Genomic DNA, 24,830 nt, shown 5'->3' on the forward strand with positions numbered 1-24,830 from the left:
TTTTAATTTGTCAATTTGGAAGCCCATGTGATTGGGTGGAAGGCTGAGTTTACATCCTATCTAATATTACTCCTGATTGCACCACATCCAGATCCTGTCAGTTCAAGGTGGGTGGGGTACCAGTTGCTTTACAGCCTCCAAACATCCTTTGTAATTTGGATTATTTTGAGGTCAGAATTTAGTTCAACTTTTACCACAACCCAAGATTAGGCAATAGCCTATTTTTATAGAGACTGATAATTTCATATTATGCTTCGATTTGCCAAGCTACTGACATATCAAGACTTGTTGATAACTTACACCTTTTCCCTGCCAGGATATTATAGTCAGCTACCCCTAGCAAGTTCCTCATACAGATATCTTTTGTTGCACTTCATTTTGTTTCACACTGCTTTCATACCATTTTAATCTGGCTCAATGGTAATCTTTGAAAAGGGATCTTCAAACCAATGAACCTTTAGGTACAGTATCATGTCAAGGCTAGTTGGTGATTGGCCCCATTCACTTAACCTCCAAGCAGTTAAATGCAAACACATGTGCCCTCTATTAAATGTAAAGTATTTTTCCTGAATAAAGATTTCCGGACAAGGTGGATACAAAAAAAATGACTCTTCATGTATTGTGCCATGTCCAGCTGCAATTACAAAAGTCGGTGCAGTAGCACAGCAGGTAGTGCAAGTGCTGAACAGTTCTAGCCACCCAGGTTCTATCCTGACCTAGGATGATGCATGTGCCAGTGTTCTTCCTGTGAGAACCAGGTACTCTTGTTTCCTCCCACGTCCCAAAGGTGAGCTGTTTGGTAAGTTAATTCATTCCTGTAAATTACCCCTAGTGTAGATGGGTGGCAAGAGATTCAGAAAAGAGTTGGTGGGCATGTGAGAGATTATAGTTTACAGTGACATGTTGGGGAATGAGACTGATGGGAATGCTTTGAGAGCTGGCATAGACTTAGTGGGCTGAATAGCCTCGTTCTATAGAACATTACAGCACAGTACAGGCCCTTCGGCCCATGATGTTATGCCGACATTTTATCCTGCTCTAATATCTATCTAACCCTTCCCTCCAACGTAGCCCTCCATTTCTCTATCAATCATGTTGCAGGAAAATATGAGAAGGTGAAAAGCTAATGCGTTCATGATGAGGCATGAACTCCTACCATCATCTTGCACCCTGCCCTCATGCTGAGTTCTGGATATGCTACAGATAATTTTCTTCCAATCACTCATCACTATTCAAATGATATTCTTAAATCATGAAAATAACTGAAGGAGCTCTGCACCATGGAGGTTAACGCAAAGTACTGTAGAAGCTGGCAAAATGAAATAAAAATAGAAAATTCTGGAAATAGTCAGCAACTTGGGAAGTATCTGTGGAAAGAGAAACAGAGCTAATATTTCCACTTAGACATCAATCTAAAACATTAACTCTCTTTATCTCTCCACAGACCTGTTATTTCTAGCAGGCATGGTAGTGTAGCGGTTAGCGTAACGCTTTACAGCGCCAGCGACCCGGGTTCAATTACGGCCACTGTCTGTAAGGAGTTTGTACGTCCTCCCCGTGTCTGCATGGGTTTCCTCCAGGTGCTCCAGTTTCCTCCCACATTCCAAAGACGTACAGGTTAGGAAGTTGCGGGCATGCTATGTTGGCGCCGGAAGCATGGTGACACTTGCGGGCTGCCCCCAGAACACTACGCAAAAGGATGTATTTCACTGTGTGTTTCGATATACATGTGACTAATAAAAACATCTTTTGTTACTCTGAAAGGCAAAGCAATCTATTTGATTGGGACAAACCCATCATCTTAAATGAACACTCCCTCCACCATCTGCACACCATTTCTGCAGTGCTCCAACTACAGGATGCCATGCAGCAATTCACTAAGGCTTTTGTGGCAACATTTTCCAACCCATAATTGCCAGCAAGTGGAAGCACAAAGGCAGTCAGTGCCTGACAAAGGTGTTACCTCCAAATTATACACTACCCAAGTTTTGGAAATATGCTTTCATTCTTTCATGATTGTTGGGTTAAGGTCCTGGAATTCCCTACCTAACTGCACTGAGTACCTTATTACGAATAATACAACATTTTAAGAAAAGGTTCCTCCGGGGATGGTCAGTAAACATCATACTTCCAAACTCACCCTTGTCAGAATAATATAAATATGTATGTAAATTGAATAAAAACAACTCTATAAAAAGGCAAAATGCCTGACAGGTGTTTTCTCTTGTTCATTTTTTTATTGCAGTACAGCCAATGAGAGCACAGAACATTTCAAGGTCAGGTAATGCATGAGCCACATATAAAGAAACACTTGAATTAACCTGACAGTGCTTCCATGCCAAAAAAAAGCTTCAAAAAGTTACTTGCTGCTTGATGAACAAGACCTTTGTTGAACTTGCCTAGATTAAGTTTTCACTTGCCAAAAATTATTACTTGAACTTTAGGCAGAGAATATGAATCCTCCAATGGAATAAACATGGCTGTGGTAGAAGATAAGGGAGGGAGGGAAAGGCAGTGTCAAAACAACCACTAAACCTGAAATGTAGCAAAGAAAAAGAAAGCAGAAAAGGAAACAAAGAAATAGGGTGGAGTGATAGACAAGACAGCACTTTCATATTTCAGATTTTCAGTTCAACATGATTACAGGTTACCTTGTCTCAAGCTGCATAGTGAGATATTCACAGCCGTGCCCTGCAACCTAATACTTTACTAAAAGTATTCAACCACAAGAAATGTTATTTAAGAACTTGAACATCAATAGCGTCTTTCATGAAATCACAAATCCAACAAATAAATTGATAGACAGTATTGTAATATAGGAAACAGTAGTTAATTACTAGGCAGCAAAGTCACACAAACAATAACAAGATTCAAAAAAAATGAAATAATCTGTTTTATTTGAATGATATTGGTTCATATTGTCTGGGACACTTTTCCTTTTCTTCTTCAACATAGCACCATGGGATGTTTTAAATCTAGCTGAGAGGCCTGAAGCAACCTTGGTTTAATGTCTTATCTAAAAGACAGCACCTTGAACAATAGTGCACTCATGAGTCAGAATCTAAAATTCACTGATGTTTCTGGAGTGGAACTTGTTATAAAAACTTCCTGACTCAAAGACTGAGGCCTAATTAAGATATTCACAGTATTGGTTTAAACGTTTCAAGATGGAACCAAATTGTTTTCCTTAAACAGTAATATATTTTCTGCTTCACTTCAGTGGTTAAATATTGAAAAACTGCATAGAAAGTTTTTTTATAAGCAGATAGTATTTGTCATTTCCTCAACTGAAATATTTGGCTTAAGTTACCATTCTGGTAGTGGACAGATAACTGAACAAAATGATTCTGAGGTGGTATCAACCCAAGTTTAAGAATGTGACATTTTCTTCCATCCTACTTCAGTTTAATACCACATCCTTGTATTCTTCTGTGAATGAAGTATACTTTGTACAGATGTGGGTCAGAAAATATTTAAATTAATTATTAAACCACAACAAAGATTAAGCAGTCCAGTATGGCAGTAAGGGAGGATCAGAGCTGAGTATTGTACTGACAGCCTACATTCAAAAGCCAACACATACCAAAGCTCGAGTGTTTTAGCTCCAGATGGAGAAATTACACTCTGCTGGAAAAACATTCAATTGAAAACCAATTCTCCAACATAACTCAGTGAAAAATTCCCCGGTGCAAGATTACTGCATTGCATTAGAGCATGCAGCTTGGATCTTTGAAGCCATCAATATGAACACAATAGGTAAACACAAATGTGCAGACATAGAACATAGAGCAGAACAACACAGGAACAGGCCTTTTCGTCCACAATGTCTGTTCCAACCAAGCTGCCAAGCTAATCCTATCTGCCTGCACGTGGCCTAACTTCCTCCATGGGCCTGCCTAAATGCCTCTTAAATGTTGCTAACATATCTACTTCTACCATTTGCCCTGGAGTGCGTTCCTGGCACCCATCAATCTGTGTGTGAAAGTGGTTTGTTTCCTTTTTTTTGTTCCCTTCCTATTTGAAATTAATTTCTCCCATTTCATGGGTGCCAGAAGCTTTGCCTGAAGCCTTTCTCTTCATGTGGGCTTTGTCTGAAAGCTGGGATTCATTGTTTGTGGCTTGCTGCTCTTGAGAAGATACAGTAATTGTGAACCTAGTGCCTGAAATGTTGTGGTCCATCTGGTGAGGGTACTTGCACAATATAATTGGGAATGGAGCTCCAGCACTTTGAGTTAGGTATGGAAAGACATGCCCAAGTGTGCGAGTTGAAGGGGAACTTGGAGGTGGTGGTACACCTATGCATCTGTTCCCTTTGACATTCTGGGTGGTGAAGGCTCTGCTGAAGAGGTTTTGGCAATCGATACGTCTTGGAGACAAAGGGAGGGAATATGATGGTGAGGGGTGGTGGCTTGACATCCAGTCAAGAGAATCTCATTTTAATGCACTTACAGGATGTGAGCTTCACCAGGAAGGTCATTAGCCACAGATTACCCAGCCATTGATAGGCCCAGAAGCCACAATATTAACATGGCTGGATCAGTTCAATATCTGGTCAATCGTGACTCTCAGGATGTTGACAGGATGTTGAACTTGGTGGCAACGTTAATGAAAGCCAAGGGTAGATATTTAAAGATGGAGATGGTCATTGCCTGGCACTTGTGTGGCGTGCAGGTTACCTCTTATTTTTTAGCCCATGCACGAATGTTGTCTAGAATTTGCAGACGTGGACAGCTTCAATTTTCGAGGAGATGCAAATGGAACTGAAATTGTGCAATCATCAGTGAACATTACCACTTCTGAACATTTGATGTAAAGAAATTCATTGAAGCAGTTGAAAATAGTCAGGGTTAAGCTATTGCCCCAAGGAAGAAGTTCTTGGGAATGGGATGATTTGATTCCAACAACCACAGGCATCTTCCTTGCATGAGATACAACTCCAAAGAATGAAACGTTTCATCCTTGTTTGCCCCTTATTTCTCATTGACATCAGTTTTACTAGGGTTTCTTCATACCACACAATCAAATGCTACCTTGTTATTGAGGGCAGTCAATCTTTCTGAGTTGCTGTTTGGACCAAGGCTAGAGTGAGTTGTGGAGCAGAGATAAGATCCAAACTGAGCATCAGCAAACAGATGAATTTTCTCTTGGATGGTGCTAGGTTTCTTGAAAGTTATCAGAGCTGCTCCCAACCAGATGAATAGAGAACATTCTATTTCACTCTGATTTTGAAAAGATGAGCCACAAAGAGTGAAATACTCAGCTTCTGAACTGCTCTTCAGACATACTATTTCATTTCCTGGACACTGACAGACTCCAAGTGAGGGCCTGGTGAACTGAATGTAGGCATTTTTCAATTGTGAATCTGAGAGGTATTGCCAGCAGATCACTTGAACTGTGTGGGATGTGGGGATGGAGGAACCAGTTCTGAATCTGATACAGCACCTAATGATCATCCACACATTAAGCACCGATTGTTGGATGGCAACTTGAAGCATGGGCTGGTTGCCCAGGACTGAAGAAGTGCCTCTCAAGATTGGAAGAGAGCACAGCCAGCTGAGGTGTCATTTGGCAGGGAAGAAGATAGCTGGAGCATTGAGGTTAAGGAAAACAAAATGAGATGATTGGAACAAGGGTTTGAAAGATTGAGATGTGAACTTTAAGCTCCTGATATAAAAAATCCTGCACAAATGAGAAAAGAACATTGGAGAGTCTTGACTGAAAAGTGGTAAATGCTGAATGGACTTAAATTACTCTGGGTAATTTTAGTCCATACATATTCTTGACTGGATTGTTTGGAACCTGTGTTGTATATTTGAAATAAAAAGAGGAGCTGAAAAAAATAGCTCCTCTACTGTTGAACACAGGCATGTGCAAGAAGTGGTGGGCAGGAACCCAGATGCTTTCAGTTATGACCTCAAATAAAATATTGGGCTAGGTTATGCCTGCTTGTGTTTGCTTTATAATATTAAGGATGTGTGCATGTACCCCACCAAAAGCTGGAAAATTTATATTCTTGTGCATCCCCTGGTCCAGAGAACAGGGTTCAAGACAGGAATCTTTCTGGCTTGATGTTCTTCACTTGCCTGTTTATTTAACAGCATCTCCAAAACCCACCATCTCCATCACCAAGAAGAAATATGCACAGCAGGGAACACTATCATTCCCCTCTGAGTCTGACACCACGCCCAGCTAAAATATGCAAAGCTGTTCCTTCACTGCTGTGGAGTCAAAATCCTGGAACTCCCATTTAAAACTACTGTGGGAGTAATTTCACCGCTTGGGTTACAAAGCTACCAGCAGATGGCTCATTAACAAGGGCAATGAGGAATGTCAATATGTGCCACTTCTGCCAGCAGCACCCACTTCCAGGGAAAGAATACAAAATAAATCCCTTGCCACTGGATGAATTGAACCATGGAAATTTTAGCAGGGTTGTGGAAGGAGGGAAATTACTATTAAAAAAAAGATAAATATAAAGTTAGTCAAACGCTTCACCTGGTCTGCAGAAATGGTATCTTTGGACATACGTCGGAGCTTTGATTCCATGGCTACAATTTTTCCTTCCTTCCTGACAATCTGAATCTGGAGCTCATCATTCTTTTCCTCCAGTTCCCGGATTTGTTTTCGATATTTATCTTTGTCAATCAGACACTGTGAGAATTGTGTCTGGGCTTCATCTCGAGATCTGAATGCCTGCAAGGAGTGCAATGATTAGAATGAGTGAAATATATATATATATATACACACATACACTGGTGCCACAATGCATTTACTGACTTTTGAAGCTGAAAAGAGCTTTTGAGAAAGGTAATAAAATACTTTTTATGAAAGGGCTATGATATGTGAAAAGTAATGCAATTTTAATCTGTTGGTAATTATTATCTTCAAGCCTGCAGTACATTGTGAGTGAGGAAGGTCACAGTACATTGAAAAGGGGACAGAATATTCTGTAATACCTGTGGTATAAAAAGATACCCATTAGCTTGGAATAAAATTTAATAGATTGGGGTCTCATGCTATTTTTTATCTTCTTTTCGACTGACAAGACATTTTCAGCCCTTTCATTGTACCCAAACAGCTATTTGTCAGAGAGTCTGGATAGAAGGCAATTCAACTATGGTAGCCATGCTAGCTAAATCTAACTTTCTTTCTCTTTTTCCATCTGTAGGATTCCAGCAGGGGTCACAGGATATATCTCAGTAGATGGAAGTCTGTAAAGTCATGCAAAACCTGATGGATGTTTAGACAGTATCCTAAAGAGCTGAACCACAAAATCAGGTCAGAGGTGTTGTATTCTGCAGCAAATTGAGTCAAAGTCTTACAATCATCGAGAAGGCAAAAATTTAGGAGCATGATAAAATACCGTCCACTTGCCTGCATGAGTACGGTTCCAGCAACACTCAAGAAGCTCAAACCTATCCAAGGAAAGCAACTTTCTTGACTAGTGCCCATCAACCATCCTAAATATTCATACTGACCACCAACCGAAAACCGTGGCTGCAATGAGGTCGTATTATCGACTAAATGCACTGCAGTTACTTGCCAAGGCTTCTTTGACAGCACTTCCCAAACCAATGACCTCTACCACCAAGAAAACAAGGGCAGCAGGTACAAGGGAAAACTCCAAGTCATGCATCGTCCTTACATGGAAATATATTGCTGTTTCTTCATCATTGCTGAGTTTAAATTCTGAAATTCCTTCCCCAGCAACACTATGGCAGTACCTTCACCAGAAGGACTGCAGTGGGTCAAGATGTCAGCTTATCATCACCTGCTCAGGTGCAACTGGGGTAAGAAATAAAAGCTGGCATGATCAGCCCCACTCATATCCTGTTAATTATAATGAAAAACTTGCATAGGGGATATCTGAGAAAATCGTTGAGGATAAGAGGGCAAGATAAAGTCACAGGCACTGAACTTCTCACACAAGGTGTTCCAAACATTCACATTCTTCTGGTGAGATCACAGTTGAGATGGGCAAGCCACATCACCAGGATGTTGATGACCCCCTGTCCGAGAAAATCCAGGGTGAAAAAGGGGAAGCCCCCTAAGAGGAGTCAGCAGAAACATTTCAAGCACACCCTTGTTATTCTTGAAGAAATTCAACAGTGACTTGGAGTCTTGGGACAATACAGCTCATAATCAGTTCAGTCCATTTGATTAAGTTCTACTGAAGTTACTGTCTGTGAACAAAGGACTGCTGAGGCAAGGAAGAAGTGCAAATCATACAAAAGCAACATGTCTGTAGTTAACCATGCATCTCAAAGGGTTATTTCTTGCCCAGTGTGCCACATGTGGCTCAAAGAATAAATCAGTTGGCCAGCCACTCGTGCTCAAAGAAACTGAAGCAACCAGTGGTGTCATAGCCTTCTTAGAACTTGAAAGACGAACAAGCAAGCAATCAGGTGTGGAGAGCACCCTCCCCATGAATGGCAGTGTCCCCAACTAGACCAAGATGAAGAAACACAGCCAGCAGTGGGCTACAACCTAGAACTGTGCAGCTCAGCACTAAGCTGGAGCATAATTTTGTTAGATAATAGGACCAGAGGTATGGAGCTGAGATGGGAAAAGCAGTTCCAGCACACATCAATCACGATTCAATTGCATGGCAAAGCAAGTTTCTTATGCATTTAATAATTTGTATATCAGTAGAGATCTGAGGGGCTATTTGAAGCCAGGGAGCATGAAGAATCATGCTATTAAAAATACTTGCTTATTTGAATTGTCATTGGCAAAAGTATGCCTCCAACCTTGCAGGTGATTACTTCATATTGATTATAATTTGGCTTACGTTGAAGCTCACTATTGCGCCTGTAGGATGCACAGAACCAGCTCCATTAACTTCTCTGGCATTTTGCCCTCAGTCAGTATTAGTTTCTACTGACCCAGTGGCCTCTGGTTCAGTAAGCAAACTTGTCTGAAGCAGCAGTCCTGAGCAAATCAATAGAGGCATTCAAGGCATAGATATAAGTTATGTTATCAAAGCATTTCTAAGGGCAAGAGAAGATCTGTAATGACAGTTCCCTTTAGGGATGAAATTACTCTTAGTACAATTAAAGCAAGCTCCAGCTGTCAGATGAATTCACATGAGTACCTTCATGTACTTCAACCACACTGATCCAGGTTTGTGTGGCTCTTGTAATACATATTTCCCTTATTTCAACAATGATTACACTTCAGAAGTATTTCATTGGTTGTGAAGTGCTTTGGGAGGTCATGAGGGGTTCTTTTGAAATGAAGGTTCTTTTAAATTTTTTTTGTAGGGTAGTAATAAATGTGGTTGAAAAACAGCAAAGGAAAACAAACTAAAAAAACTAAGAGAAAGATTAAAGAATGATTATCATTGCTTGTACATACACCAGCCTGTTTTACCTGCAATCTGAGATAATGTTGAGAGTCAGGGCAACACAATTCAACGTTGGCAGGGGAATGGGTGGTGATGGACTGGTGCTGCTCATTAATACACTCAGCCAAATTTTCCTTCTGTTGAATGACTACCACCTGTTTTGTCATGTTCAGCACGATCCCCAAGGTGCTTAACATGATTAACTACATGGAGAGCCAAATATTTATGCAAACCCATGCGAAATGTTCAGTGCATGTATAGTTTCCCCTTACAGATAAAGGCCATTTTCAACAGGAGACACAGTCAGGGGAATTCAGTAAACCAAACTTATCACTGTTTCATAGCCTATGGCATTGACCAACTATACTGATTGCACCTTAAAAGAGTATGCTTCGTTAGCTGTGAAACCCTTTGGATCATATTGGTTTGGAGAAAATTGCTATATTAATGCACTGATATATCTTTTAGATGAAAATGCAAGCTATAAATATAGTCAATGTACTTCACAGATGAAATAAACTAACAGCAGTCAGTGGAAAACAGTACTACTTATTACATTAAGTATTAACTTTATCCAAAGAACAATAAAGAGCCTTCTCTAAGTTATCTTCCTAGTTACACTGAACACAGAAAATAGATGTTCACTATAATAACATTATAAGAGTAACCAAATTACTATGCACTCAAAATTACATAAACAATTCACATTGAAAAAGGCCCAATCCATGTAAGCACACTTCATGTCCTTAAAAAAAAGAAAATTTATTGAATCAGACCTGATCTCTCTCTTTTTCCACTTCCTCCAGCTGAAACATGATAGTGTTCATCCGATGCTTGTACATTTCACAGTCTTTAACCAGCGTTGAGCATTTTAACTCCAAATCCTCTTTCTCCTCTAGGTACTGCAATAGTTCACATATCACCAGTGATAATTCAGTTTTGAGCATTAAAAGCAGTATGATCTCACATTAAAAGCATGCTAATGCCTATTATTGGAAATTATGGCATGCTGCAGTCAGAAATGATAATTAACAATCAATTCCAATTAGTAAGGTGTTCAATTTCAATTATCTGGTGGGTAATAAAGATTTGCTGAGAAACAAAAGCACTGATTGGAACAATGCACAGTTATAACAAACTGTTGAAAGTAGCAGAGTCGTTCACTTAACTGGAGTAACTTGCAATTACTGTGTTCTTTGTCACCCAAAGGATGCAAATTTTTATGTGGCATGAGAATTGCCATGAAATTGTGCCCTATCTGTGTAATACAAGCTGATTTGGACATGGGCAACATAGGCCTAGTGCCTGATCATTGGTCTTCCAATTATATTTTATATTGTCTTTACTGTGTATCAGCACTTTACTGTTCAAATCCCTTCGGGTACTTTTACCTTATCCCTGAGCTCCTCTGCTTGTCTGTTCTCTTCCTGCAAGTTGTAAATCTTGTTAACAAGATCTTGCCTGTCTTCCAAAGCCTCCTTACGATCGTGTTCCAAGATGTCAAGGATTGCCTTTTCAGAATTGGGTAAACTACGTTTCCCAGCCTGCATCAGGAAGATGTACAATTAACACAATTAGTTTTGGGATGGAAAAGACGGTGACTCAAAGAGATAAGAATTCCAGCAAAGAGAAAGTGATAAGCATCTTTTATGGAAATCCCGTTATAACTGGTCTTATGTTGCAGGCTACTGAACAGCACATTCAGATAATAAATTCTGAAGTAATTCAGCTTTGCTATTGACTAATGTGTAAATTAAAATTTGCTCCTGAACTGGAGCTTTACTAGACTGTTACATGATGGTATATACAAAGTTTCTTCAATTCTGCACATGGATTTTTTTTAAAAAAGTGCCTGATAACCTATTTACATTATGGAGCTACTTTAGTGAAGAATACAGGGAAATAAGCAACAATTGCACATTTGAGTAATAATTCATTTCTGTCTGGTTAATCACATTAGCCATGTGACACAAGTTCACAACTTTATGCCATGGAAACAGTTGGCCAAAACGAGTAACTATAACTTTTGTCGTTCAGATAAAGTGAGAGACATTGGATCAATACCTCTCCTGATTGTCCCTTCCATCAATTATGAAAATATGCAGACAGGGGTAATGGGTACGTGATCCAATATTATTTGCTTTAATTAATAACCCCAAATTACAAATAACCTAGAATTGACTATTCCCATTCACAAAGGGGAAAAACTAAGGCACACTAACAGATCATTCAAATGTCAAAATGAATCAATGCTGCATTGTCTGGGAATGCAGTGGGAAATCATACAAACAGCAGTTTTTGTTTATTGCTTTGATATTCCCAGTCTCTTACCAATGGGAGTTTGTTGGAAATGGCTGCAGTGATGCTCTGAAAATTAAATTAGTCCTTAACATGAAACTGTAGTCACATAGGGCTAACAGTAGACTGAATAAATTATTATACTACCATATACAAGATGATCATATAATGGCAGCATTGGACACAATGGAAATAGGACCCACTAGGCCAGTATACAACAATTTATATTGTTCCTTTGTGTACATATTGGAGAAGCTGAACAACCTTTGACAAAGTACATAGTCTGGAACAGTTTCAAACCTGTGACCACATGGCATGGTTCGTGCAGCGGTTGTAGATTGCTCAAGGTTTGACCTAATGTTTTATGAGGTCAGCTGAACCTTTCCATTATTCTTCAAGTGGCTCATTCCTTAAAGGCCATGGCCTGTCATTAGTCACAGATTAGCCAGTAGTCTAATAAATACTTTCGAGAGTTGGAAATAATATGCTCGACTCATAATGCTCTGCTTCTCTGGGCCAGATCTTGGGGCTGTGTACATCAATGACAAAATACATTTTCAAACGTTTCATATCAAAATACTAAAGTACATGGTTATCAGAGTATGATGCCTGAAGACTATATCAGACACAGACAAAAGTGAATGTACTGTGTTACTGTGTTAATTAATGAGATATCCAGGAAAATCACCCTGTATGCAAAACCCTTACTCCTTCAGTAGGGTTTATCACGTCACATTTTATACAAGCACGAGGACAGAAACCACTGGCCTCTTATCTGCTCAGTTTTTAGTAGGGACAAGCTCAACATTCATGGTTATCTGTGGCTCAGGAGTAACACACAGCTCAAGCTCTCAAAGTCAGAAAGTTGTGGATTCAAAATTATACAGCTATTATATTGTTGTTCGTGAGGGTTTTGCTGCATGCAAATTGGCTACCATGAATTCTGCAACATGATACTTACAATAGTACTTGATTGCCTCTTTTGTGAAGTTCTGAATATATGAAAAGCGCAGTATGAATGCAGGCATTTCTTTTTTCATTACTTTTATGAGATAAGCAGTGATTCAACTTCTGGGCTCTGAAGGTTGATCTCTTTTCATGATTTTCAAAGTGCATGCTTATCAATTTATTGATGATTGAAGTATATTTGAATCATGCGTATTTAAAGCAGATTCTTCTACTGACTTGTCAATTAATTAAAATATATCTGTACCAGCCAGTGGTGTACCAGTAGGCCCTTATAAAGTCATTTTATAGTGATTAGTTGTAGCCTGAGTTCAGTTGAATCATTCTGATGTGGTGCCACAATGTTCCAGTGACTTCATAAATTAAAAGTGTGCTTTAAAATGTCATTAGAGCAACTGATCATTATCACATGGGGGAGCTCCATACTTGAGCTCAATACATTCATAAGAATTAAAGAAATACCTAACAAACAAAGAAGTGTCAAGAATTCCCCAAAGGTGATTATGGAATATGCTGTATTCATTTCACGGATTGAGTTTCTTAGGATGATGCAAACAGATCAATGAGCAAACGTAATCAGTTGGTTTGCAGCTTACATTAAGTTTACATTCAGCTCCATAGCAGAATGGAACAGATGAGGCCTCACAAGATATGGTCACAGTAGCATAACAAAGTAATATTTCTAATCTGTTATCATCGTCCTCATAACTAATACTGACCTTTCTCAGCTCTGTGCTTTATCTTGAGAATTGTGACAACATCCCTTTTGAATGCTGCTCTAATTGATTTAGGTCATTATGAATGATAACACAGAAACTGTTGCAGATGGTGTTTGCTAAATAAGCACAGGCATAAAAAAAATCCCTGAGAAAACATCTTTCTTGTTTATTACTCTCCACAGATCACTAGCCCAGGGTTCTCATACAGAATCACCAACTGGAGAGATGGTGGATGAGTGCAACAGGATAATCAGGAAAGAAGGATGGAATGAGATGAAGGCGCCAAAGTCTAGCTGCCCTGTCTCCTCCTGCATCACGTCACCAGTAGTTTACATTTACTGGTATCATGAGTTGATGACAGGCCAGCTGGTTCTGTCTGAGCACAGGATATGGAGCTTACAAATAGAAGCAAATATAACATCACAGAAAAATCTGTGTACGACATTACGGGGAGTAATTTAATGTGTATTCAAATAGTAAAGAGATTGATGTTTTGAGTTTTAACCTTGCCAGTTTTTGGTGTTTCTGTGGAGAGCTCACTGGAAGATGTCTACATTTCGTGCAAGGTATTTGAGATGGCATACAAGATTTTAGTTCATACCCAGAATTCATGCAAAATGATAAGAGCTAAACAATAAAAATGGATTTACCCAAAGACATTTTTAAAAATAATTTGGGCAGCCAGTGGATAGCAGTTAGGGCTGTGATCTCACAGCTCTGGAGACCTGGGGTTGATTCTGACCTTGGGTACTGCCTGTATGGAGTTTGCATATTGTCCCTGTGACCATGTGGGTTTTCACAGGGCGCTCCTGTTTCTTCTATTGACTACTACAAATTACCCCTTATATAAGTGATGAAAAAATCAAAGTGGAACTGATAGGTTTGTGAGAGAGAATAAGTTGCAGGGCTGCAGGGAAATAAGGAAGGGGTGATAAGATTGCTCTGCCAGATACTGACATGGACCCAATGGTCAAATGGCCTCTGTGTGTTGTAAGGAGTAAGAAAATTTTTAGGAAGAATCATGTTAGTAAATGAAACTGAAGAACTTTGTGTGTGTTTAGGCAGTCTGGATATTCTGACAGGTGTCGTTTAATAACTAGATGGTTACACTGGTGTTTATGGAATGCAATCATAAAATCCAGCCTGTCATCTCACAGGTCCTCTGCCAACCTGCCTCCTCAGCACTACACTACCCTCTATAATAAAAGTTCACAGTGACATCCTGGAATATGTGGACCAATTCCCAAATCTTGGGAGCCACCACTCAGTGAAGACAGGCAAGGATGATGAAATTCACCACAGCCTTCAATACTTCAGCACAGCCTTTGATTGATTGAGGAAAAGGGTATTGAAGTTCAAACCTTAGACGTGGCACAAAACCTATGGTATACCAGGCAACAGTGATTCCTGCTTTTGAGACCTGGACTATCTACAGCAGGCATCTCAAGGCGCTGTTAAAATTCACCAATGCTGTCTCTGCAAAACCCTCCAAACTCACCTGAAGAGTAAATGAACCAATGTTGACATGCACTCCCAGACCAACCTCCCCTGCATCAAGCCCCTAGTTACACACAGTTGGCCACGTCATACAGACCACATTGTTTGTTTGCCAAACAGCAGACTCCGGCAACAGGTACACCAGAGCCAGTTCTGTTGTGGATTACCAGGTGAAAAGATTCAAAGGTGTGCTCAAAGCCTTAAAAAAATGCAACATCCCCACTGACTCCTGGGAATCTCTGACCCACGAATAGTAAAAATTGGGAAGGAACATTCAGGGTGATATTTAATTCCTTGTAGTGAAAGCACACAAAATCCATGTATAGGTGGCATGGTAGCGTAGCAGTTAGCATAACGCTATTACAGCGCCAGCGATCAGGGTTCAATTCCCATCACTGTCTGTAAGGAGCTTGTATGTTCTCCCTGTGACTGTGTGGGTTTCCCCCGGGTGATCTGGTGTCCTCTCACATTCCAAAGTTTATGGGTCAGTAGGTTAACGTGGGTGTAGTTGGGTGGTGTGGGCTCGTTGAGCTTGAAGGGCCTGTTACCGTGCTGTATAAATAAATTATTAAAGCAAGCAGCTGAAGGAACTCACCACCTCATAACCCAACTACCCACCCATCCGTCAAGCGCCTCCTGCCACATCTATGAAGTAGTCTGCGGTTCCTAAATTGAGTTCAATAGCCATCTCAGAACTATCAAAACTGAAGTGAAAGTAAGTCACCCTCAATCCCAAGAAGAAGGACAAGTTCACTTAATATTTCCTTGAAAGTAACTGCAAATATTAATACATTTGTCTTGTTTCGCACTATAATTTTCAAAATAAGAACCTGATAAATAGAAGCAAGGTGTAGCTACTTCTTAAGTCGTTTAATAAGATCACAGTTCCCAAATTCATTTTTTCCTTAGTTTTCAAATGTTTATCAAAATCAGTCTTGAATATACTCAAAGATCGGAAGAGAAATTGAAAATTTACAACCTTCCTCCTCATCTCAGTTTGAAAAAGTAAGCCCTTTATTCCAAAATGATGCCCACCCCTTAGGCAGTTTGATGCTTGCCATTCAAATAAAACAGGTCTTGTAGCACGTACCCTGTCAATTTATTTAAGAAACTTTCACTTTTTATAAAATAATCTCAAGTGGTAACCATCAGATTAACCATATTAATTACTTGATTTTGAACGTTGCCATGATACTGAGACAAGACGTCACAAGAAAGAACAATGTGCAATTGTTCTCCATGTCTGCAACATCCCTGCAGTGAAATACTAAGAGCACAGCAATATATAAAGTAAAGCTACCATTCCAATGACTGATCTTGCTATTGTGCATATAATATTCAAATCACACGATTAGATATTGAGGAGGGCCTTTTGGATGGGTGATCACCAAAGTAGTAATTGCTAGAGAAACAGCATAAAGGAAATTGCAAAACCTTAGTTGCTAATGCTTTATCAGGCTATGTGGTTGAATTATATTAAAAACTCAGTGAGTAAAGTCTTTCTTTGCAACTCGAGAACTATAACATTTTCAGGCTTGACAAAGTAGAGAGGTTTAAAGAGGGAGTTATAAAGGTCTAAGCCAACTAAAAGTTTAGCCATTAAGGCGAAACACAAAGAATAGTATACAAAAAAAACATTAAATCAGCACCTATCATGACATGGAGGGATCCCAAAATCCTTCATAGAAAATCTAAAACTTTTTTGTGAGTGTAATGAAGGAATCATAGCTCGGTTCCAGAAATGTGAGACAATCTGTTTCTCAGTGATTTTAGTTCAGAGATAAATATCATCCGGGATACCAGGAGAACTTCCCTACTGTTCCTCAAATTGTTAGAATGAGACCTTCACAAGAATCTCTCAGTACTTCATGAGAGTATCAACTAAGGTCAAGTCTTTGAGTGGACTGATACTGGAATTGGACTTGGTTTATTATTGTCACTTGTACCGAGGTACAGTGAAAAAACTTGGCTTGCATACTGTTCTTACAGATCAATTCAATACACAGTGCAGTGAGGTAGTACAAGGTAAAACAATACAGAATGCAGTGTTAAGTGTCACAGCTACAGAGAAAGTGCAGTGCGGGTAGACAATAAAGGTGCAAGGTCATAACAAGGTAGATTGTGAGGTCAAGATTCCATCTTATCGTACTAGGGGACCACTCAATAATCTTATAACAGTGGGACAGAAGCTGTCCTTGAGCCTAGTGCTACGTGCTTTCAGGCTTTTGTATCTTCTGCCTGATGGGAGAGGGGAGAAGAGAGAATGTCCTGGGTGGGTGGTGTCTTTGATTATGCTGACTTATTTTCCAAGGCAACGAGAAGTATAGTCAGAATCCATTAAGGGGAGACCGGTTTCTGTGATGTGCTGAGCTGTTTCCACAACTCTCTGCAGTTTCTTCTGGTCATGGGCAGAGCAGTTGCCATACCAAGCTGTGATGCATCCAGATAGGATGGTTTTTATGGTACATCGATAAAAGTTAGTGAGTGTCAAAGGGGACATGCCAAATTTCTTTAGCCTCGAGGAAGTAGAGACACTGGTGAGCTTTCTTGGCCATGATGTCCACATGGTTGAACCAGGACAAGCTATTAGTGATGTTCACTCTGAGGAACTTGAAGCTCTCAACCATCTCGACCTCAGCACCGTTGAAGTAGACAACTGTATGTGTGCTGCACCCCTCCCGAAGTCAATGACCAGCTCTTTTGTTTTGCTGACACTGAGGAAAAGGTTGTTGTCATGACACCATGTCATTATGCTCTCTATCTCCTTCCTGTACTCCGACTCATCGTTATTTGAGATATAGTCCACTACGGCTGTATCATCTGCAAACTTGAAGATGGTGTTAGAGCAGAATCTGGCCACACAGTCATGAGTGTATAGGGAGTAGAGTAGGGGGCTAAGGACGCAGCCTTGTGGGGCACGAGTGTTAAGAATAATCTTACCGGAGGTGTTGCTGCCTATCCTTACTGATTGTGGTCTGTTGGTCAGTAAGTCAAGGATCCAGTTGCAAAGGGAGGTGTTGAGTCCCAGGTCTCGGAGTCTGATGATGAGTTTGCTTGGAGTTGTAGTATTGAAGGCAGAGCTGTAGTCAATAAACAATAGTCTAACGTAGGTGCCTTTACTGTCCAGATGCTCCAGAGTGTAGGGCCAGAGAGATGACATCTGCTGTAGACCTGTTTCAGCGGTAGGCGAATTGCAGTGGGTTGAGGTTATCTGGGAGGCTGGAGTTAATGTGTGCCATGACCAGCCTCTCAAAGCACTTCATGATGGTGGATGTCAGAGCCACCAGGCGGTAGTAATTAGGGCATGTTACCTTGTATTTCTTAGGTACCGGGATGATGGTGGTCTTCTTACAGCTGGCGGAACCTCACATTGAAGGAGGGAGAGGTTAAAAATGTCTGCATATATCCCCGCCAGCTGATCTTCACAGGATCTGAGGACATGGCCAGGGACACCATCCAGGCCAGAAGCTTTCCGTGGGTTTACTCTCCGGAAAAGTGATCTTACGCCCTCAGTGGTGACCATGGGTTCAGGGGCATTGGGGGCTCTCAGGGTGGGTGCTGATATACCAATTCCTTCTGGGGATTCCTTCTGAGAACTTACAATCACCTTAATCAGAGACAAAATTGCTAAAAACTGGTCAAAATCCGATACAAGTCAGGCAGTAGTAATCAATAGCACAATAAGATATGGTTTGTGAATGTGGAGGTTAGGTTTGGCAAAGCCTTTTAGGGAGTTTGAACCAAAAATTAGGATTTTGAATTAATACACTGGAGGGTAGGGAGCCAGTGGACGTGAAGGTAGTAAGGGATAAAAGAGTGAATCAGGTGAGGAGACAAAAGGTAAAGTTGGCCTAGTTGGATTTTTTTTGGGATGGAGCTCGGAACAGTGCAGGGGAGAAACTGAAGGAGTCAAAGCTTGATCGGCACAAGTGTGAATATAGCATTTTTATACTAATAGCACATCAGCAGATGGTGCAGTGTTAAAGGTCATAATTTAGAACCACAAAGCCGTAAGTACAAATCCTGCCATAGCTCTTGAGAAATTAAATAAATCTGGTAACTTGTGACCTGATGAATTGTTGGAAAAGCCCCCATTTTCATTATTGAACTCAACAGAAGACAATGTGTCACCCCTAACCAGCCTGATAACTACACAATTCCAGGCTGCCAGCTTCCAGTTCCTACATATGCACTGTAAAAGCAATTGTAACAAGGATCACAACTGCTCTCTCAGATCAACTGGGAAAGGTGGCTTTGTCAGCTCTGCCCCTCTACACAGAATTGCAAACAGTGATATTCTGCCAGCAACAGCAAGATGTACTATTATAATAAGCAGTGCAATCTGCATCATGCCCAGGACTTAAATCTTTTTATTGGTCCTCTTATTGAGGTTGATACAGATAATGCACTAAGATGGCAGAGAAGTGCTGTTCTCTTGGAGTCACGATAAAGTTGCCTTCAGATCAGCAGCCTGGTTCAGTAAACAAAAATCAGAACTCATACTGCAGTATGGGGTTATGGTGTTTAGCCTCTTAAGTCAGTTCTAACATTCAGTGAAATCATGGCTGATCTGTGACCTAACTCCATTTACTGATCTTTTCCTCATATCCTTTAATATTTTTGGAAGATAAAAATCTATCAGTTTCTGATTTAATATTAATCGTTGGCCTCACATCAATTACCATTTGTGAAAGAGAGATCCAAACCTATGTCTTTGTGTAGCAACATATTCCAATCACTCCTGAAAGGTTTAGAACTAATTTTTAGAATATTCATTCCAATCCTACATTCCCAACCAGTGGAATAATGTCTTCTCCACCCATTCTATGAATTTACATTAAGAGCTTGAAAACTTTAGTATAATCACCCCTGACATCTCTAAATTTCAGAGAAAACAACATGATCTTTGCAATATTTCTTTGTGCATTGTCCCCTGGAGTATAGGTAGCCTTGAGGTAAAACTATGCTGCTCTCCCTCCAAAACTAATGAGCCAGATCATGCCTTCCACCTGGAAACCTACCAGGAATCATCAGGAATTAAATAGTTACTATATTTTTTGATAGTCAATTAAAGACACATAAATGCTCATAAATTATTAAGAACTTTAAAGTAAAGCATTTCAACCTCCTACATCTTTATCCCACAAGTCCCATTGAATTAATGGAGTTTTGGATCCTGCATCAGATCAAACCCGACCCAAGATTTGAGAGGCAATTTCCCATTATAATTCAGAAGTACTCACAATACTTCAAGTGTGGTTTAACCAGGGCTTTGCAAGGCAGTAGCATAACCCATGCATGTACCATTTTTTTTAGGTTTAAAGAGCAGTATCCCATTAGCCTTTTTGCTTATTATAGTTATCAATGTGCACGGAACACCCAAGTGTCTATACATTCATTTTTCTTGCTTTTCACCATTTAGAAAGCACACCCTATCCTTATTAGTTTTAAAATAAATCACCTGTACTTGCTAACAGTGAACTCTATGTGGTGTAATTTTACACATTCTTTCATCTATTGCTATCTTATCTGTTCCATCTACACTGATTGTAGTTCTGTTTGTTTTGGATTTGGATATGAGGCTTTGATCCCACTATCTAAGCCATTTGTAAAAATGTTGAAAGCCCCAACTGGTCACATCCTGCCAATTTGAACACCTGCTCCGCATCGCTATCCTTTGACTTCTGTCATATAGCCAATCTCCTCACTGGGTCAGTATATTGCCTTCATTTCCATTAGTTTTAATTTTAGCTATTTCTTTTGAGGGATTTTAGCAAATGGGTTCAGGAAGTCTATATAAATAATACGCATTGATTCTACCTTTTCAACTACCTTGTCAGCTCTTCAACAAATTTGGTCAGATTTGTCCTAATTATAGATTCTAGGAATTTCTTGACAACAGCTTTTAGCCATTGATTCCGGAGATGAGGGGGTGAGCCGATGAGGAGAAATCGAGTCATCTGGGACTATACCCGTTAGAATTCAGAAGAATGAGAGGGGATCTTATAGAAACATATAATATTATGAAAGGGATAGACAATATAGAGGCAGGAAAGTTGTTTCCACTGGTAAGTGAGACTAGAACCAGGGGACATAGCCTCAAGATTCGGGGGAGTAGATTTAGGATGGAGATGAGGAGGAACTGCTTTTCCCAGAGAGCAGTGAATCTGTGAATCAGGGAAGCAGTAGAGGCTACCTCATTAAATTTACTTAGACACAGTTAGATTTTTGCATAGTTGGGGAATTAGGGGTTATGGGGAAGAGGCATGTAGGTGGAGCTGAGTCCACGGCCAGACAGCAAAGCAGCCTTGACAGGCCAGATGGCCTACTCCTGCTCCTATTTCTTATGTTCTTATATTCCAACTGCTCCCCCTCCCTCTCTACTTAGTGGAATGAGTTGTTCAATTTTCCATTTTAATGAAACTGTTCCCAAGTTGAGATGAACTTTCAAAGGTAATATTCTAAGAATATAAGAAATAGAAGCAGATAGAGCCTGCTCCTCCTTTCAAATGAGACGTAAATTCAACATTCCTGTCCTCCCCATAGGCTTTGCATTCCCTTTGTGGCCACGATGTGTCAATCTTAACCTTGCACATACTCTTTGTCCTAAATGACTGACCTTTAACCTAGTTCTAGATTCTTCAGCATGGGAATACAGCCTCTCAGCTCAGTTTCAACATTTGTCGGCCTTAGTGAAACAAGCCATGGTAAGAATTGATATGCTATACCCTTGTTGTTAGTTTGATTTGCTGACTATTTTTCAGTACTTGAGGATGAAATAGAAAGATACAGAAACAAGCACAGACCATACCCAAGCTCTTTCACAGGTCAACCCTTAATTCCACTGAGTCTATACTACACAGAATCTGAGGCTAATGCCATCGTCATAGAGACCAAGACTGCAAATTGTACTACCCTGTACAATTTGAGCATTACTAATCTACTCCAATCCCTTTGCAAGGAAGGCTACTATATATCTTTCTTCCTGATTATTTCCTTTCTGTATTTTATGCACCAGAGCATCAAGATACGACCACATTTACTTGCTTTGCCTTGTTCAAAAAGTATTTTGTTTCTCCATTCTTCCTACCAAAATGTAGATTCACATTTTTCTGCACGACACTTGATCTGCTACATTCTTAATCTGTTAGTTGTGAACACTTAGAGTGGATTAACTGACTGGCAGCTTCTGCTAAGTATTAACCAAGTTCCTTTTACAATTAAAATAAAATCAAATTTCAATACTAAGCATTAAACTAAATTTCATTTTGAGATCTACTTACCAGAGATGTATCTAAAAATTACTACTTTGACCAAATTCTTAAGTTATATTTTCTTTAAGCAGCACTCCAATTAAGACCTCTCTGTATGACTTCTATCATGCATATATATATATATATATATATATATATTACTGCAGTTTGTATGCAGATATCAAAGAGCACTTTATAATAAGGCAGCAAATGATAGCATAGGCAAATGAATCTGTATTGTTTTGCTAAGAAATAAGTATAGTTACTGATTCCAATACCAGTCTGACTACCACAGATTTTTAGTATTGATTGGTTTGGATAATTCAGTATTTGGTAGTGTTTTGCAGAAGTGCATCATCTAATGCTCTGTAACTGTAATACTATATTCTGCATTCTGTTATTGTTTTTTCTTTTGTACTACCTCAATGTACTTATGTTTGGAATGATTTGTCTGAATGGCATGCAAAATAAAGCTTTGCACTGTATCTCGGTACATGTGACAACAATAAACAAATTAAATGCATTGATTGGCACAAATCATTGCCAGTGAGGTATTAACTTGTCTGTAGCATAGGTCAAAATGATATAATTACAGAGGATTATTCAGTGCTGATATGGTGCTCGGCTAGCATGAATAACTTATTCATGCAGGCCAAGTGGTGATCATGGGGGAATCATTCACAGTTAATGGATTTTATGTTAATTCATAGTTATTGGCCTTGTGGTTATCATTTACCGTTGATGATGTTACGTCCTCAATGTTACTTTAAAACATAATTCAACGTTAAACAAGTTAGTTACCTTAAATACTCTGATATTAGTGAATGCTTGCAATAGGGTGTGCAAGAAGCGTGACGTGAAGAAACTAAAATAGTTAATCACCTAAAATATTGGAATTCAAACCAGTAATCTCAAATAAATCATAAGTAAACCTGTAATGACTACCTAGTTTTATAGGAACTCCCTAAAATAGCATAAACTGTCATTTATAGTCTTGAAATTGGAATTAGTTTATCATTGTCACTTGTGAAAAACTTGTCCTGTGTACCGTTCTTACAGATCAATTTATTACACAGTGCATTGAGGTAGTACAAGGTAAAACAATACAGAATGCAGCGTAAAGTGTCACAGCTACAGAGAAAGTACAGGTAGACAATAGGGTGCAAGGTCATGGCAAGGTAGATTGTGAGGTCATGAGTCCATCTTATCGTACTAGGTAACCGTTTAATGGTCTTATAACAGTGGGACAGAAGCTGTCCTTGAGCCTGGTGCTATGTGCTTTCAGGCTTTTGTATCATCTGCCCGATGGGAGAGGGGAGAAGAGAGAATGTCCGATGTGGGTGGGGTCTTTGATTATGCTGGCTGTTTTTAAGGAAGAGTACGTGCCATATTACAACATTTGTTGATGTGATTAAGTTCTGTACCAGTTGATTGCTCTGAATGCATTCAAAGATTGTCTGTTCAAGTCCCTCTCCAGACCTGGTTATAAAATCCAGGCCAATAGTTGTGGTGCAGTATGAAAGAAGCAATACAACATCATAGGGATTACTATGCCATCTGAGGAATTGAGGTAAAAATTTGATCAAATAGTGCAACATTTTTATATGTTTTGTAATAAAACTTGACCTGAAAATTGATTGCAGTTCCTTATAAGCTAGAGTTCTTTGCAAAATTTACATCTTTGCCCTTTAGGCACAAGGTACCCTTACCCATGGCGGCAACTATTTGCGTTGCTGTGAGGTCAAATGCCACGCAATGCACAACAGACATCACTGCTGCAAAACTGTACCATGATTATGCACTTCACAAATGGAGCAGACCAGTTTGTTATTGCAGAATCTAAAGGGCCTGTACCACATAGGCTGAAGTGGTGACTTGATTCCTACTGGATGGTCATCCTGTGGTAAGGAATTTATTGCTGGAGAGCAGCAGGACTCCTGGTCCTACTTTAGAATGGCTAGTCAGCCTTGAATGATGTCCATACACAAATACTAACATGATTATAATACAAATAAACATAAGCTACTGCAGATTTGGACAGAGAATGTAAATTAAATGTCCATCGATTGCATGCAGAGAAGCAATCATATCTGGTTTTACAGTCATTCAAGTAGAATTTCAAAGTTATCTGAAGTATCATTAATGGATGATGCCCATATTTAAACTAACCTGCTCAGCTCCGAGTGGAGTTTGAGACATCCCACCATCCCATCCTCAAAAATACATCATGACATTTCAGAAAGGTCAGAGAAAATTCCATGTTATAGAAATAAGGAGAAATTTTGTGAGTTAAACATGCATTTATTACCGAAAAGGAAAATAGAGTGTTACACAGAATAATGAAGAATGTAGAATGGAAAGAGGTTATTCATCGCATCTGGCCCATGCCCGTATTTCTGCTCACCATGAGCCTCCTGCTGCTCTTCATCTAACACTATCAGCATAACCTTAGCCAACCACTTGTGCTTCATGTATTTATTTAGCATCCCTTTTAATGCATCCTTGCAATTTGCCTCAAGCACTCCATGTTGTTAGTAGAAGATTTCACATTCTTATCAATTGATGGTAATGCTTTTTCTAAATTCCCTGTAAAATTTCTTAGTGATTATCTTATATTTAAGGCTTCCAGCTTTGCAAGAAGGAAAGAAAAGGTGCTGCAGGACCTAAGGGCACCCGTCGCTGATGTTTGGAAACATGGGCCCTGAAATTAAAGGAGGGGAGATGATACCTATAACTTAAAAGTTACCTTTA

The 24,830-nt window shown here is 39.6% G+C and overlaps 1 protein-coding gene across 1 annotated transcript in view; it reads right to left on the reverse strand.

Moving 5' to 3' along the window:
* The window catches only part of card11 (caspase recruitment domain family, member 11), a 212,752-nt gene that overhangs the window by 70,521 nt on the left and 117,401 nt on the right, over positions 1–24,830 (reverse strand). The window contains exons 6-8 of the mRNA XM_052021291.1: positions 10,738–10,890; positions 10,123–10,248; positions 6,496–6,693 (exon numbers count right to left, since the gene is read on the reverse strand). Of these exons, the coding sequence (XP_051877251.1) occupies positions 6,496–6,693; positions 10,123–10,248; positions 10,738–10,890 (477 nt within the window). The remainder of the gene's footprint in view (positions 1–6,495; positions 6,694–10,122; positions 10,249–10,737; positions 10,891–24,830) is intronic.

This window comes from Pristis pectinata, chromosome 8, assembly GCF_009764475.1.
Source record: "Pristis pectinata isolate sPriPec2 chromosome 8, sPriPec2.1.pri, whole genome shotgun sequence".
NCBI lineage: Eukaryota > Metazoa > Chordata > Chondrichthyes > Rhinopristiformes > Pristidae > Pristis > Pristis pectinata.